At 40.3% G+C, this 17895-nt stretch overlaps 2 protein-coding genes across 3 annotated transcripts; both read left to right on the top strand.

Annotated features, from left to right (window-relative positions):
- Positions 1 to 3453: 3453 nt before the first annotated feature.
- LOC118418878 lies at positions 3454 to 6246 on the top strand. Its single transcript, XM_035824993.1, has 3 exons — positions 3454 to 5252; positions 5538 to 5690; positions 6109 to 6246. The coding sequence occupies exon 1, from the start codon at positions 3794 to 3796 to the stop codon at positions 4568 to 4570; it is 777 nt and encodes a 258-aa protein (XP_035680886.1). The 5' UTR covers positions 3454 to 3793; the 3' UTR covers positions 4571 to 5252; positions 5538 to 5690; positions 6109 to 6246.
- Positions 6247 to 8177: 1931 nt separating this feature from the next.
- On the top strand, positions 8178 to 17340 carry LOC118419497 (phosphoglycerate kinase 1-like). 2 transcript variants are annotated; one of them, XM_035825901.1, is made up of 13 exons: positions 8178 to 8362; positions 9024 to 9074; positions 9766 to 9918; positions 10647 to 10791; positions 11483 to 11586; positions 11909 to 12028; positions 12460 to 12510; positions 13328 to 13442; positions 13953 to 14132; positions 14771 to 14847; positions 15371 to 15471; positions 16137 to 16235; positions 16941 to 17340. In XM_035825901.1, the coding sequence occupies exons 1-13, from the start codon at positions 8301 to 8303 to the stop codon at positions 16979 to 16981; spliced, it is 1299 nt and encodes a 432-aa protein (XP_035681794.1). In that variant the 5' UTR covers positions 8178 to 8300; the 3' UTR covers positions 16982 to 17340. The 2 variants fall into 2 exon arrangements, with proteins under 2 accessions (XP_035681794.1, XP_035681795.1); XM_035825902.1 differs by lacking the exon at positions 12460 to 12510.
- The last annotated feature ends 555 nt before the right edge of the window (positions 17341 to 17895 follow it).

Raw genomic sequence — 17895 nt, 5'->3', positions numbered from 1 at the left:
GTAATTGATTGGTCGGTATGATTGGATAGTTGGCTGGTTAGTTGGCTGCTCTTCCAAAAAAAAGCATTACATGAATCTATACTTTATATTCTTACCAAAGAGATGGATGCGAACTGCACCGACTTGATCATTGTTTTATTTATTAATGATTTGATATGAATAAAGACTATGGCGGTCCCTGCGTGCATACAAAGCCGGGGTATGACGCCTTATGACGATCATACCTGCTTATTAACATAGATAAACCTGATTTCCAGCAGTGATATAAGATGTTTCATCTTCTTACAAATAAACTTGATGGATGGTTCAGTTCTACCTGTCACTTTCAAGGATATACAGCTCAGCACGTTATAAAGAACTTAATGTGCTTCTTAATACATGTAATACGTGAACTTTTTTTTATAGGGCCTTCACACTGAAACCGAATCAACAGGAATCAAGCAGAACCATCCAGAATGAAGAACTTGCAAAATTCGAGCGGGAATTGTAAATGGACCTATTATCTCTTCACACTAGAAGCGGATTGAGCCGGAATGCCGTCTGAATGAAAGTTCTCGTGTATTTCTGGGTAATCGTTATTTATTCTGCTAGAAATTCTCACTGCATACCAGATATTTGTGTTCATTCTTGTGGCCGGCCGGTTCTCTAGCGAATGAGATCAGAGTGTTTCGAATAATGTTGGAATGTCTTAGAATGCGGCCATACTGCAGTTAGAATAGTTAGGATACACCTTGAATGCCGTTCAAAATTTCTCCACCTCGAAAGATTTTAGCATGAAGAAAACATACAGGACGGTCACAAAATAGGCACAAATATCTGAAATGTACTGAGAATTTCCAGAATAAACCACGAATTCCCAGGAATATCCAAATAATTTTATTCAGACGGCAGTCCGGCTCATTCTCGCTCTCGCATAAAGGGAGCTTTAGAAAGGACGCAAGCATACATTTCATTTGATGTAAAAAAAAGGAACGCAACTGGAAAGGGAATTTCAACCGTAAAGACTCACATTTGACTCCTAATTCAGTTGTACAGTGTAAGGCTGTTACATCCACTAATGACGCTTGATACCGAGCTATGTTCTACCCTTGATCTGTCCACCCATTGCATGTAATCCCCTATTAATAATACCATCCTTCAGACTTCGGGAAATCAATATCCGTGCCTATCAGCTTGTAATTGGTATTCACCTGCACTTCTGATACGAGTCGACAGGCGGGGCTCTTTCCTTCAAGTAAATACACTCACTGTCAGACTGTGGCCTGACGTATGTTTACAGGCCGTGTCTCTGTCAGTGACTTAGTTTTGTGCAAAATTCCAATTGTAATTATGCTCCATCTTTGATAGGCACAGATGAGACAGGGGGGGAGGCTATGGATGAGATTTGTTGTCAACGAAACAGAGGTTTTCAGGCCATCAAATAAATACAGTACTAGCTGAGAACTAACTGTGATCTGCATTATGGAGCCGATCGATAGGTGGAGCTTTAAAAGGGCTAAAGCCAAATTCTATGTAAGAGCGAATGTCATCCATTGACAAGTCAAGGTTGTATGTCGGACCCAAGTATAGCCAGGAACAGTGGCCTCTAGGTAAACTCTAGTTATTATCTGTAGGATTATTTTGTCGATAGGCGCTGCTAGTGATAGTGCCATTCATTTAAAAGCTTTCAGCACTAAGGTCAGGGCCGTTTATGTATCTTCGGATAGCGTTCAGCGCTTAGTACAGTGCTTGTTTGTATTGCATACCCGGTAAACCGCCTTTTATACACACCAGGTTTGTACACTGAGTAAAATTTGCAAATCCACTCACACCGGGAAGGAAACCTACTCTTTTCGATAAGTGTGTTGAGTTCTATGTGTCTAATGTATGGCTCTCTTTGTTTGTTTATTTATTTCGATCTCCAATTAGACTTTACAATGATTATCGTAAACCCTATTCTTCCTGGAGTCTTCAAGCATGGGAACTCCATTTGAAGTCCTACCCGTCCTTAACCGTACCTGAGTATAATCATTTTGACCTGAGTGAAGTGAGGAAATTTGTGTTAAAAGCCTTTCACAATTGCGCGGCGTTGGGGCATATGACAGGGGTCTCGAACCCAGGAACTCAATGATTTGAGTCATACACCCTACCGTCACGTTACGCCACACCGCGAGTGTCACTTATGTACACGCCAATGCTGTTCAGCACTCAAGACAGGGTGGTTTTTTAAAGCTATACAACGGATAGTGTCATTTGTAGTTTTCGCCTGTCATTTACAAGTGGACTTCGTTGAGCACTTAGAACAGTGCCTTTCATTTACGCACGGATGGCTTTCAGTACCAAGGACAGCATTGGTCACTTGCACGCGAATTGTGCTTAGCACTGAAAGAACAGTGCCATTCAACGTTACGTGTGGATGACGTTCAGTACTAAGAACATTGTCAGTCATGTACGTGAGGATGGGGTTTAGCATTAAGGACAATGTCTTTTATTTACCAAATGATGGTGCCCGGTAGGAATGGAGTAAAATAGCAGAGGACCGTCGTCCCGTTCTGGGAACACACACTCATAGATTTGCGTTTGGTTTCGAACGCGTTAACGGGACAGGCCGGTCGAACAGCGAACGGAAGATCCCGTTCTCGTGTTCGAATAAAGTCATTCGTGTTTCATCATTTAAAGTGTCTCGGTACAAAGTGTTTTTGTGATTCTCCTTGTGTCAAATATAACATCCAATTCTTACACACAACAGTGCGGTTTATTTCAGCGCAGATGGTGTTTAATACTAGAGAAAGTGCAATCCATTCAAACGCGTACGGCTTTGCACTAGTTTGGCCAACGTCACATCGTGTCCCGGTCGGACAGCTTTCGGGAACAAATGATATGAAAGACACAAACCACACAAGACTAAAAGAGAATAATCGTGGGCACAATTTGTGTATATTTATACGCATACGCTTCTGTTTTTTCCTTTTCCAGAAACAGTCCAGCCGGGCCCCGGTGTGGAAATGTGACGTAAGCCTTTTTCTGATATAGATCAATGTTTCCGACCCCGGTCTATCTAACGTTACATCTGTCATTGGTGAGAATGGTGACAGTGGTACCCGCTCATGGATGGAAGACAAATTGCAAGGGTGAGAACAGCAATTCTATTGCTTGAAGGGCGATGGGGAGAACTAACTTAAATTCAAGTCTTTGCTACCAATCTATATGGCTGCAACTGTTTAATACTTGATAGAATATACAATTGTTAGGATGTCCATAGGTGTAGACAGTTAGTAATGAAAAATTCAGTGCGATAGCTGTGTTGTCACCATATAGAAAAACAAGTACACATTACACAACGAGTATTTATATAACGGAGTAAACCGATGTCTAATTTCCGTAGTTCAATTCCTTTCGATCAAATTACACAAGTCAGGGTATAATGAAAGGCGAAAGAAGGATAAAAAGTCGATAAATAAGGAGTGTGTGTGCTAATCACTATAATTTCGGTACAAATCGCTCGTTTCCAAGTAAATTATCCTTCGATCTTGCTGGCTCCGTTCTGCGTTTTAGAGATCATTAGACGTTCCATACACATGGTTGCTCGTGTCGTGGTAAATCATTGCTAAATCGATGATGTGAGTCCCGCCAAGCAATTTCACAGAAGACATGTTCCACGCATATGTTTATTATGACGCGTTCGTGACGTCACAGTATTCTAGAGCATAGCGACCGTGCAGGCATCACTCTGTTCTTAGTACAGCTTGCGTACAGACGTGATCTGTGATTGGGAAAAACTCTCAACTGTTTTGAGAATAATCACTCACAAAATATGACGAAAGGTGCAAAGAAGACGTCCTCGTGGGCCAGTTCTCGCAAGGAGATGCCCAAGAAGGTGTGTAAGAAATTGATCGGTGCCGATCCGAACCTGGGCTGGAAGCTGGCGGGAGAGATGGTCATCAAACGGCTGCTGGGCTCGGATGTCGTCCCGGTGTCCTGTCCCGAGGATTCGGCGTGCTTCGACCTCGGCACCATCCTGGTGAAAGATCACCAGTCGTTGACTGCCAAGGCTGCCCACCGCCACACGACTCTAAGGGCCATCGGTACCGTCGAGGGCATGAGCGTGAGCGCGCCGGCAAACCTGCGGACCATCCTCACTCCCAAGGCCGATGAGAACTGGGAAGCTCCCCCTTCAGGCTTTCCGTGGACCTATACCATTGGTAACGAGCATGACGGCGAGAGGAAGAGGTTCTACGTGAAGGTTGGAGACGTCAAGAAGGAGGTGGTTCACCTGACTCTCAAGAAAGGAGACCTGCGTCTTCAACTCAACAACAACGACGACTTGAGGAAAGCCAAGGCTGTGTACATCGTGACGGAAGCATTCTACGCCAGCAGTCTGAAAGTTGAAGTGACGGTGGATGATCGCCAGGGGTCGTTCTTCACAGAAGATAAAATCTTGATAGGGTTCCGCTACCAGAAGTTCAAACTCTCCAAGACAGGAGTTGTCGGTCCGGAACTGTCCACAAACATCAAGAGAAATAGGCGAGTTTATTTTTTTTCTTTAGTAGCCGTGTCTTCCTCAAAAGCTCAAGGTTGTCAAAAGCTGTAAACAATGAATATACCACACAGACTTTATTTCTTGTAACACTGTCTTTAGTCTTGGTGTAAGAGTTTATGGCTGATGGTTAGATATAGAGGAAATATTGTTTTAACCAGCATACGAAACTGATGTATCTGTTGAGTTTTTTTTTATATCAATGCTTGCACTGCGCTATAGTAGTGTTTGTACGATGATTTAGGAAAAACATTGGAGAAGATAAACGTACACTAAGTGGGTGATATTCTAGAACGTCACAGTATACTAGTAGTATCAGTCTCCGTGATATAAAGCATTCCTTCTGTGTTCACCAATCAACTATAGATAAACGAACATAAATAAGGGGAAGCAAATAAACTGACATAGATAAATTCAAATGAACAAACATTTTTACCTTTAATTGTATCTTGCAATCAGCCTTCAAGCATGGACTTACAAATACATATTTTCAATTCATAAGCCCAATTTAAAATATTATGATGGATTATTTCCATTTATTCCTACCCGTTTCATTCATATATCGTTCACTTGTTGAACCAAATTGGCATTTTTCTGCATCGTTTCTCCTACAGGGAAGCTCACCTTTTTGTGAAGACCAGCTACGCGGAGAGAGTAAAGAAGCCAGTGAACGTTGCTGAGCTGAGAAAGCCTTCTAACACCACTGTAGACCTGAGCCACAAAGCGTCTCTACCGGGTGAGATTTTAAGTACAGTAACTGATACTAGGCTACTACACTAGCATCACTTTCTGCACGTCTAAGATAGAGAAAATAGATACCACTATGCTGAGACACCATGTTTTTGTCATTTCAATTCTTTGTTACATTCTCGGTTCCTTTTTTTTAAATTTAGATACCGATATTTTGTTTTTGGACATCTTTTCCCCCGCTCTCGCATTTTGTGTTTAAACAGGATGTTATCCAATTGCTGTGGCCTAGTTGAAAGGTTAACGTTAACATTTGTCTATGTTCAATTCTCAGGTATGACTGACGATGCGGCAGAACCAAAGTCCACAAAGGATGAGTCCAAGGAGTGCTGGGTAAGCGCAGTGAGTGACGTCACCGACCAAAACGACAGGTGTGAGGTCATGGACTTGGATCAGGAGCAGGAGCAGGGCGATGAGGGGGCAAAAGGTGTGACGTCATAGATCTAAACAGACAGGATTGGTTAACATTATATTTGAATCAAACCGAATGATTAACTGACATTTCTGACAAGTGTCATGGTGGAAAGCATACATGGGAACCGGAATAGATACTATTCTAGTACTTAACATTGGCATATTGTATTTGTAAAAATTAAAGTTCAGATAGATCAATATATATTTAAATCACGTGCACTGAATTAAGCATCTATACCAAACAATGATTTCAACACGAACATTATGACTATATATAATGTAATGTTATATAATATTCAAGAATAGAAAGTAAAATTTATAACATTGTACCAAAGGGAAATGGTGTTTCTGCTCATTCAGTTTAGTTGAAGCTAATCTAATCTGATCTAATTTGATTATGTATATGTGTTACTGTTTTGATACAGCTGCAGGAAAGAAGGAAAACCATGCAGTGGCGGCGGCAGAGCACACCCAGTCAGATGATGCACAGTGCAGTGTCGGCTGAGACCCAGGGAGCCTGATTAGTTTTGCTTTCTAAATCAGCCTTATATTAGGGCTGTTATGATTTTGAAAATTGAACGAAAAGTGTTGACAAAAAGCTGTTTGCAACAGTTTTGTTTTTGGTTGAAGAACTCAGAAAAAAGATTCTGGAAAAAATGTTTCCACAAGTTTTTCTAGTAGGTTTAAGAACAGTGGTTGAATTGTCGCTGGCCGCATAACGGCTGTATATACAATATATAATTGCATATCAGAGAAAAATGATTTTATAAAGAAAATTGTTTGTGTACAATTCTTTATATACAATACTGGCAATTGTATATTAGAACAAAAATTTTAAGAAAAAAATGATAAAGATATAAAAGCTATTTGCAAAAAAATGTTCCTAGTTGATTTGAGGATAGTTGTTATATTAATGACCGTATGGCCGCGTTATGAGCTTTTCACGACTCTGATCAAGACGTTGTGTGCACAGTTTGTAACGGGCCGTTTTAAGATGTGCAGGTCATTAAGTTTTTGAAATAAAGGTTTTGAGAATTGTAACTTGGTATGGAGTCCATTATTTCATGTTCTTCATCTTCTTTCGTTTAAGTGAGTAACGTAACACATAGATCAAACTACATATGCAAGTACTACATGCGTTACAACTCCCTTCCACCAACTAAGAGGCTTCGACCTCTCGGAACATCTAAAGATTTATGAACACACGGACACACACGAACACTCCGCCCCACCCCCAACCCTACCCCATTATAATCTTCGCAAAGGAGAAACATTATATGGTACCATTCTTCTGCATCCTTTGGGCAACAAAGTCATGATCAAGTTTCCACCCAGCATTTTCCAATAGTTTGTCCCGATCAGACAATGGTAAAATCCGGCTAAATGTCTAACTTACCGCTCTGGCAACTCTGTATCTGTATCTATATAGCCGTATAACCGCCCTTCGGCGTAACACACCAGCTTCGCTGGTTATATTACACTGAAACTCTATACCCTTTTTGGCAAATCTTACCATTCTCTAACAGTAAGGCCATGTTGATTTGATTATATGGATGACATCCGCGCTCGCACCAATTTTCGGCCATTTACAAAAAAAAAAAAAGTTTTCGACCACACAATAAATTGTGCAAAGCAGCTGTATAATGAGCACAAATATTCCGTAGATTGAAAAAAAAAAGTATCAGAAAACAGATAACTAATGCCATAGAATGCCAAAATAAATCTAAAGTCAAACAATAAGATGTGAAAGGACAGAAAGAAAAAATCTATTGTTGGTAGGGGGAGGTACCATTACAGAAAATTCAGATCCAGAGGATCATTTCCAGGTCCGGACCTGAACCTGGACACTTGAGAACTGGCAATACTCAAAACAATGGTAATTGGTCAATTTTGCTACAAAGGAATCTGTTTGGTGGATTATTGGACTCCCACTGGCATCTTAGAATCCCATATCCATGTAATAAAGGCTAACGGTCTCTGTACATTTGACTGTAGAAACTTGGTACAATTGACTATAAACTCTACTTGACTTCTTTCTTGTTGTCTTCTTGGCCCCCAGTAAGACCCCAAATGCCTACCAACATAGTGTGTCCATTTTGTAATTGGCGAAACCTGTTCCTCCGATTTTTTTTTTTTTTTTTTTTTTTTTTTTTGGTGGCTGTTTTTTCGGATTGGTTCAAGAACTTGAAGAAGAAAAAAACGTTTTGCACCCGTGTGATGTACTGGTCCCTACACCTAACTGCTGGTATACCATACTATGTGTGTTTAGTCCTATGTTAAACCTTCCTGGGCACTTTGATTTCATACTGATGGCAACTTATTGGGGGGGCCAAACTTTTTTTGTATTCGCTCGCTCGCATCAGTTTTGGAGTCCCAGAGGATGTCATCCATATAATCAAATCAACATGGCCTAACAGGGAAAACTTCCAAAGCGCCAAAGTCTATCCCCGTTTTGCAATGGTCTGTCCCAATGCACCTGGCCCCCACTGCGCATCCCCTCTGCGCATGTGACCCTCTCCCGTACACAGTCGTGCACAGCTGCTCCTGCTCGCCGGACCTCTCTCTCCCTCTCTGTCTCTCTCCTAGTTCATTCATACAGGACAGCTGTAACACCTGCTTCTACATGTCGCTAACGAAGCTCAGTATCGACAAGGTGGACGTCAAGGGGAAGAGAGTCCTCATGAGGTAAGGTCGTCCCGTCGGAATCTACCGTGCGCCCCCCTCCCCCTTTCTCTAGCCCCGCCCATCCTACAACCGGTACCACTACTTCGTGTTGCAATGTTGTGGTTCCTACATGTTCACAATTCTGTAGTAATCAAATGTAAAGGTGTGTCGTTAGACGTTGAAAAGTGTAAAAGCACGCGATCATGCCATATCAGTGTCTGGGATTTGATAATAAAACTCCATCCTTCACAATCACAGGTCATTTTCTCGGGGTCATTGACCTCCGGATCAGCCATGCTTGCACGTACACCTCGTAATACCAAGGTTCACCTCCTTGGTAGTCCTATATGATGTAACATGCATCATAAATGCTGTACATTTGGTTACGAGTTGGCTACAATGAGTTTGACATATACTTTTTGTTATAGTGAACCCAATTTACCCTATGGGAATGAACTACTGTTTTTGTTTTGTTTTCTATGTCTGTCAGTATGTCGATCAGTTTGGGTAATTGTTCTTAAATTCCCCCATGTTCTGCCAGAGGACACAGTACCGGTGAAGTCATACGTTCTACAATACTAGGTAACATCAAGGGCATTATGTCCTTGGTCACAGGGGGATGAAGTCTGCCATCTCTAATTGCAGCATACATCATGGAACATTTTCTATTTTTCCGTTGCAGGGTGGACTTCAATGTTCCCATGAAGGGAAAGGAAATTACCAACACCCAGAGGTAAGTTCACATTCTGTAAACATTCATAAAAGCAAATTTTCACTCTTATGATTTATATAGAAATGCTCATTGTGTGAACACATTGTGCGAACATATCCCCCTTCCATTTCTATCTTTACCCAGAAATGATTGTTAGTTTAAATAACTTTAACGTACAAGGTTAAAGTTACTATTTTAAAGCAAATGTGGATGGATAGTATCCACTACTTGACAAAGATATATTGTATTAGTCCAACAGGTATTCAATTATGATTTTAAAAAACTATGAATTGAAAGAAGTGAAGACAAAAATGTTAGATGAAAGTTGGTGTATACATGTACTTGTACCCCCTGAAACATCTGACCACTATCCAATTGCTTGAGTAACTGGTATATTGTGTATCATAATACAATGTACCTGGATATGTAAGTCTCATTGATGCAACTTAAATGATATGATGTAACTTGATGATAGTTATGAGAAGATTATAGCCTGACTAATTGCACTCGTAATGACCAGCCCCACAGAGAGATAGTCAATCAACTCCAGTCAGTGACGGTATAAATACAGGCTAGGGAACAATTACTGATCGATGAACTAGCCTAAACAAAATTTTATAACATTTCTTCCTATATCAGAATCGTAGGGTGGGTAAGAATTACTAAATTAGCCTAAACAATATTTTTTAACATTCCTTTCTTCCTCCATCAGAATTGTGGCTGCTATCCCCAGTGTTAAGTATGCCCTAGACCAGGGAGCCAAGTCTGTGGTGCTGATGAGTCACCTGGGACGGCCCGACGGCAGACGACAGGACAAGTTCTCGCTCGCGCCCGTGGCTGACGAACTCAAGAAACTCTTGGGGAGGTAGGGATGTTCAGATTCAGTTTTTGATTTTGCAAGGACGATACGGTATAACTATAAGTTACACTTTCCCCTTGGTCCGTGTTACACATACTATATAGCCAACCATGACCTCCCTACCTTCTCCAAACCATGGTTGAGAGTTTGTCATCAGTAAGGTCCTCCGATATGGTTGGGAGTTTGTCTACTTGAGTCAGGGAGGTTGTTAACTTGTCTTTAAAAGGAAACTACTGCTACACCAACCACTACTACAGGTATGAATTTTGAAAAATCTTAGTCATAGTCGGGGAAGTCTTATTTTGCTTGATAGCAATCATGGGAGCAAATGGGAGCTAGAGTAGGATGGATTCTAGGCCTCCCCCAAAACAGCGTGGTTGGAAGCAAAGTCATGGAAAGTCCTCATAAATTTACTACTAGTACTGTACTAGCTAGTACTGTCTTGGAGAGTTATTAGTGAAATGAAAACGCTAGTCTATAAACATCTGTTCTTCTTAGGGAGGTGACATTCCTGTCTGACTGTAGCACTTTAATTTGCCTACTAACTCTCTGAGAAAGTACTAACAGTAAACTTATTGCACAGCAATAGGCATATCCCATGACCTGCCCACTTTTGTCAAAACACTGACATGCAAATTATAAACCCAAAAATGCAAATACAATTACATGTATTTGATGGACATGCAGGCATATTAAAGAGTTATTTTGATAGTACAAACGTCCTTTCATCCTAGGGATGTGACGTTCCTGCCTGACTGTGTGGGAGGGGAGGTGGAGGCGGCCTGTGCTGACCCCGCCCCGGGGTCTGTCATCCTCTTGGAAAACCTGCGCTTCCACATTGAGGAGGAGGGGAAGGGAGTGGACGAAGGGGGAAACAAGGTATGACTATGAGCCATGATTTACCCTTTATATCACTCTTTTGCAGGTCGCCTTAACTAGCCTGGGTGCAGCAGAGAGTATGGGAGCCACAGAAAACTAGCTAGTATGATGGCACCCAGGCTAGGCGTTTATCAAAATGTATTCAAAATGAAAGAGGACATAAAATGAAGTGTATCAGAATATGAAATTCAAAATAACTTAAGAAGTTAGTATATTGATAAGAATTTACCTGAAACATCAAAATGTTAACTAAAGAAGCCGCCTATTTCTTTAACGTTTTAAAGCATGTTGTTCCAGAACTGCATGCACTTTCTGCCACATTAGTCTAACTTTATTTGGGTGGTCTTACTACCATATATTGAATAATTCTGAAGATTGTTTTTACTTATTTTAGTAAATCATAATCTGTATCTTTTCCCTTTGTTTTTAATGTCTCATTAAGAGTGGTTTGTAGTTTTGATTAAGACTTTCAAAAATGTTTAGGGATCAGCTGACATTTACAGGCCACAGAGGCATGATATGGTAGATTTGTAGGCTAAAGTATTAACACGACCCTCTGTCCATTTTTAGATCAGACAACCCTCTGGCAAATATGGCTGAAACTGACTGTGAGACAGATGCTTTACTGGCATCCTGATTCTTGCCACAATTATGTAATGCTACATATATACAATGTTTGTAATCACTCCAGGTGAAAGCAAAGCCAGATGATGTGACTGCCTTCAGGTCCTCTCTCACCAACTTGGGTGATGTGTACGTCAATGATGCCTTTGGAACGGCCCACAGAGCTCACAGGTAGGGCTTTGGTGCTGACCTGGTGCTTTCATCCTCAGATATAACCAGTCATAATTGTGTCTCTTTTTAACAAGGACTGGTTTAAGATTGCTTGTAGATACATACTGTTAGAAACTAGATAACTGTCAGATACAAGAAACCACCTGCAATTCTGTTGAGCAAAAAAAAGAGACTTAACCACTACACTCAAACTCTCATGGTTCCTCCTTTGTTTTTATGCTCCACTTGACCATCTGCACTTTTTGAAAATGTCAGAAGGTGCGCTCTTCTGTTGATTTTGATGTTGATGACATTGAAGTATCTGCTTGTTGCCTGTCCACAGTTCCATGGTTGGAGTGAACCACTCCCAGAGAGCCTCAGGTTTCCTTCTGAAGAAAGAGCTGGACTACTTCAACAGGGCTCTGCAGAACCCCAACAGGCCCTTCCTGGCCATCCTTGGAGGGTGAGACTGACTGTCCATCAAAATTAGCAGTTCACCCAATAATAGCCTGGCATTTTTCAGTTTGACCAATGACAAAGCTAAAGCAATTTGTTGGGAGGGGGTAGCCTTCTTTGCAGACTTCTGGAGCTGATGCAGCAAAGCTCCCTTTCCCAGCAAAGAGAACCTTAGCCCATGTTGAAAATTGTGAATCAGCGCTCCCTGAAAAAGATAAGTTTGCAAAGGAGGCTAGGGAGCGGGGGTTTCCCAATATAAGCAATGCAGTATTGCTTTATAACACTCATTGATGCTGAGCTTGCAAATCAGTGTCAGTAAAGGGGTGAAGTCTGCCACTTCCAATCACTACGATACTAGCATGCACCTGAAGTGACTGTGGTAGCCAATACAGTACAATGATCACTACCTTGTTAGCATGAAATGTTACATTCTTCCAGGTCCTTTCCTGAGGGCAAGGCTATTTTTGGCCCTGTGTGCAGTACTGCCAGGTAAATGATCCACCACCATCACAATATTATACCTGTATTTCTGTCGCTTGAAAGACTTTTCATTCACTTTAGCTGCTTTGTGCTTGCAGCTGCTTTACAACCAAAAATGATCATTCTAATTGTTATGGTCTGGATTATGATAAAGGGTATTTGCTTCACAACATGAAAATGAATTTGTGCAATTCATGTTGCCTTGATTAAAATATGATTATGAAAACACCATGAATATAAAAAAGAAAATTTCTGTCTAGTAACAACTAATAATGTGGTGGTGGTTCATGCTGGCTTTACTGCAACACTGTTTTTACCCTTTAGGTTCTAAATGTTAATGTTTTCTTGTCACTTTGTAGGGTCATTGTGATCATGATTGGCTTAATTTACAATACTAAAAATGCTACCTAAAAATGCCCTTTCTTAAGGCATTGGAATTTGCTCAGAGGCAAGCAGAGCTTTCCAACATTGATTCATATCACTTTGGATTGACCTGAAACTCACTATGAATGGAAGACGGCCCTTACACATGCCTACAGCACCTACTCTGTCAACAGTAATTCTGATCACTTTCTCTACGAGTACCTATCTAAAATGCTAAAATCAGCAATTCTACCAGATTGCAATCCCCATCCTGACATATACATACTTTAAGCATTTATAGATTTTTCTTTCTTTTTCAAATTTTATACAGTTTGAATACTAGATAAAGAATTGAAATGTTTTTTTTTTCAAAACAGTTTCCTGTTTGCTCCATGCTACAGTCCCAACAGTGTAAGTAAATTTGAAAACAGTGTTAATTGATATTTTGTCACACCACACACAGTGCTAAAATCAAGGACAAGATACCCCTGATCGAGAACATGTTGGACAAGGTCAATGACCTCATCATCGTAGGAGGCATGGCCTTCACCTTCCTCAAGGTCCTGAATGGGATGAAGGTAAAGTATGCTGTTTGTTTATTTGTTTATTGTTTATTTGTTTTACACTTAAAGAAAAAAAGAAATACACAACAATGAAATATAAAGGAACTTAACAGTGCCCTAGTGGGTAGGGCATACAGCTCAACTGGTAGCAGCCTCACAGTTGAGCTCCTGGTTCAAATTAGTTGCTAACGGACGACCCTAGTTCAATCCTGGGCAGGGCATCTTGGTTGGGGCTGCACCCATCTTTGGGAAGGGATGTAAATTGTGTTAAATGGCCTCTATCTCTCCTTACTCAGTTAGGGATACAAAGACACACACATACACAGAACAGCATGTGTATTCAGTATGAGCCTCTACATCTAGACTGCTAGCATGCATCGTCCCTTGGGACTCCAAGCTGCGCATGACTTAACTGACTTGACAGCGGCATGAAAATTACTCTAAACAAATGGGGGTCCTGTGTTGGAGGAAAAAGGAAGATTGTATTGGAAGGATTTTGACATTTTAGCTCTTGATTTTTCCCAGATTGGGTCATCTCTCTTCGACAAGGAAGGGGCCAAGATCGTTGAGCACTTGATGGAGAAGGCGAAAAAGAATGGTGTTGCAATCCACTTCCCAGTGGACTTCGTCACCGCAGATGCCTTTTCTGAGAGTGCAGCAACAGGCACAGCCACAGTGGAGTCTGGGATACCGGATGGATGGATGGTGAGAGGAGTTGTAATTCTTTGTTTACAATACCTAGGCATATGACTGATTAGCACCAAGGAATGGTTATAAAGATACAAGTGTTGAAAAGCAATGAGTTATTAAAGCTTCAGCTGCATGGATCAAAAGCACCCACTATTGATAATTGTCAGTACTGCAAGAAAATTGTAACACTCATTGTAAACCATTGTTATATAAACTGTAAACCTGCAGTGATAACTTCAACAGCTAGGGGAGCCACGTTGCCATGTATTTATATTGTCAATGAAGGTTACACATCTAATAAGATACACAAGCTAACAGTTAAGCAACTGGATGAAAATTTGTTTTTCCAGTTGCTTATTGGAGATTACCTTGAGTATCTATATTGATGTTGTTGGTTTTTTTTTCTTCTTTTTTCTTGTTGATGTTATTTCTTTTTTTTTTTATTATGTAAAAGTGAACTTTGGCATCAGAGCTTTGAAAATGCTAATGGATAGCTAGTGCTAAGGTAATGCATTACAAACTGGTGCCAGCTAGGTCAGGTCATGGCAGCCACTTGCACCGTTTTATGACAATTTTCTATTTCGTAGGCTCTAAGCCAATAAATATATTTAGATGGTTAACTTTCATTAAGGAAACATGTGTCTATTTCCCAGGGATTGGACTGTGGGCCTGAAAGTGGGAGGAAGTTTAAGGAGGTGATCTCCAGGTCTAACACCATTGTTTGGAATGGGTAAGGAATCATCATCGTATATACTTCTACAGTCTTACACCAATGCCTTGACGTGTAATTTAAAAACAAAAACAAACAAAAAACTGCATAGTAGATTGGTTGTCTTTGTTATGAAAAATAGGATTGGAAGGGACATAGGCAATAGTTGGCAGTCCCAAGCCTTCTTTTTGACTTCTCTGAACTTCAAAAAATTGGCAAGACCTACACACAAAACTTTGTTATGGCAAGCTCTGGTGCAATTTACGTAAAGAAAAAGGAGAAAACTTAGGAAACCAAACATGTAAATTGATGCCAGTAGATTCTCTGAGCAAGTTTCATTTCTTAATCCTATCCTATCCTTTGGCTATTAACCTCTCTTTTAATGAAAAAGCACAATCACTGACAAATAACAAAAATGTTCACATTTAAAGCTGCATCGTGTATGAGGAATGTATGTCATTCTTCATGATAAGTAAGGTGTTTGTTTTTTTGAAACTCCTCAGGTGTGGAAGCGTATCTTACTTTTGTCCATTTTTATTTCCAGGCCGGTGGGTGTGTTTGAGTTTGAGAAGTTTGCTGCGGGGACTAAGGGAATGATGGACGATGTTGTGGCTGTTACACAGAAGGGAGCTGTCACTATTATTGGTACATTGTTAAACCAGTACATTACCCAGACACTTCTAACATTAAGCCTAGGAAGAAAATGTTGTGTGTCCTGCTTCCCTACCTACCCTAGAAAAAACTGCAGTCCTCAAAATTTTTTGGGGTGGGCAGGAGTCACATAGCTTCCAGACTCCTGTTAGAATTTTTATTCAGCCTGCTTCCTCTTAAAATAGAAACACTACTTGTCCTATCTAATGAAGGATAAATTTATCTATTTAATGCACAAAATTAAAGTTTGACATTGAAAGACAAGTTTCCTCGTACATTTCCATTTACTTTGTTCAACTGCATTGTAATATGTATCAGTTTTGGCCAGCCTAAAAAACATTGCAAGAAAAAAAAATACTTTTTTCAGGACTAAAACAGGAAACAATTTTTTTCCTAGGCCTTAGGATGGTTATAATACTGTATCATTGCTCTTGAATCAGTGTTAATATAGCTTTTGATTTGTTCATGACATTTTAAACACAAATTTCAAACAATGTTGAAAAGGAAATCAAACACCATACTGGGCTGTTTATCAGTACACTGTACCTGTCTGGACACTATGCCTAAAATGTTCTAGGTACACAACCCTAACACTAAGAGTTTTGGAATAAGCTAAAAAGTGTAATGTTGTAATGCCAATATTTTTTTTTTCATTCCAGGGGGAGGTGACACAGCGACTTGCTGTGCTAAGTTTGGTACCGAGGACAAAGTCAGCCACGTCAGCACTGGGGGTGGAGCTAGCCTGGAACTACTGGAAGGTACTGAAGAGTTATAGCCACATGTTATAGGGTGTTTTCAATTCTTTATTGATGTACTAACATTGCAGACATACAGGGAACATAGCTTGAATGGCGTTGAATATTTACTTAAAAATTAACGCTTAAACAAAAATAAATACATACATACAAACAAATGTAATTACAGTACTGGGTGAAGTTCTAGATTTTGATAGCTTGATATAGGAAAGAGTTCTGCATTTTTTTTCTTTCTTCTGGCTGGAGGCATGGAGATAGTGTCTCAATCTCTTAATTTAGGTCCTGGGGCTGTAGATCTGGAGGGGGAGAAAGTCACATTCTCCCTGTCTCTGCTGACATGTTGGTGTCCCTATTTGCATTTCTGCGAATCAAAGGTCAAGCATCTTTGATTATGTAAAGATCTTCTCTTAAGTAACCACAACTCAATGTCTGTAGTGCAAAGAAGAGAACACCTGAAAAATACTTAAAACCTGCCAATAAGAGAAAAACATGGCAGACAGCATCTGCCTGCTACATTGATATGTTTTGAGAAATATTTAGTTTACTTATTGTGTGTATAGTCACAAAAGTTTGATTGGATGTATTTGTTCTCTTTGCCTGTTAGAGAAGTACATGTACAATCTTGTCTGGACCCATGTGAAAGCAAGATTCAAAAGCAGGTTGCTGCAAAACACCTATAATGTTTGTTGATCTTGTATTTTTCTCCAGGGAAGACATTACCAGGGGTGGCAGCTCTCTCGGAGGCCTGAACGGAAGCATGGAGAAACACTGTCAAAGTCAAACTGTAGATGCGATATTCAATATAGCCTGAAAATGGTAGTTTCTACAATGTACTGGTGCTGTGTTTTCTAAGCATTGTGGCTGATATTGCTTTGGGCAAAGGGGACCAGTAGAACTGAGCAACCCCTGCAAACATTACTGTACTTTTTAGTAGTACAAAATGTACATCATAAGTCCACTGTCCTGTAACATACATTTATAAGCAAACAGACTTAACTTTTGAAAGTTAAGTTAACTGTTGGACTTTGATGTGTGAGAATATACCAATCCTGGCTGTCCATCACCATTAGCAGTTCAACCAATGAAAGCTTGGCAATTAGTGATTTGACCAATGAGAGAGCAGCTGCATGTCTTGTTAAGTATTTGCATTTTTATGTTTTCGTTTGGCATTTTTCAGGGGTGCCTAAGCATTTGCACGAACCCTATGAAATTCGTACGAATATTATGTGATACACACGAATCACTATGCAAAAACGCACGAATATTATGAAATTCGTACGAATCACTATACAAAAACGCACGAATATTATTAAATTTGCACGAATCACTATGTGATTCACACGAACCATATGAGATTTGCACGATCCTTATGCAAAAACGGCGGCCGGGAGGAGGCATGATTTTGAGCGTTTCTACCCGTGATATTTATATTTCAAGGCATGGAATGGACATTTACCGTTGCAAAGATGTATTTTATAGCCTGTGAGCTACTGTTTTGCTTCATTTCGGCGTGTTACATCGTACATTTTTTGTATTTTCCGTCGCCGCCGATCGAAGTCGCCATCTTGAAAATCCCACTCCGTCTGTCACATCACCCCAGCAGTGGTTGCGCAATTTCGCATAAGGATCGGGCCAATCTCATTAGGTTCGTGTGAATAACATA

The sequence above is a fragment of the Branchiostoma floridae genome, chromosome 7 (assembly GCF_000003815.2).
Source record: "Branchiostoma floridae strain S238N-H82 chromosome 7, Bfl_VNyyK, whole genome shotgun sequence".
NCBI classification, from domain to species: domain Eukaryota; kingdom Metazoa; phylum Chordata; class Leptocardii; order Amphioxiformes; family Branchiostomatidae; genus Branchiostoma; species Branchiostoma floridae.
This window is presented reverse-complemented; position numbering and strand designations above follow the sequence as displayed.

Bases quoted from the DNA above. Each gene is read 5' to 3' on its own strand.
- LOC118418878 (XM_035824993.1), top strand. From the start codon at position 3,794: ATGACGAAAGGTGCAAAGAAGACGTCCTCGTGGGCCAGTTCTCGCAAG.
- LOC118419497 (XM_035825901.1), top strand. From the start codon at position 8,301: ATGTCGCTAACGAAGCTCAGTATCGACAAGGTGGACGTCAAGGGGAAG. The intron at 9,075-9,765 runs GTAAGTTCACAT...TTCCTCCATCAG, and splicing joins GAAATTACCAACACCCAGAG to AATTGTGGCTGCTATCCCCA. The intron at 9,919-10,646 runs GTAGGGATGTTC...CTTTCATCCTAG, and splicing joins CTCAAGAAACTCTTGGGGAG to GGATGTGACGTTCCTGCCTG.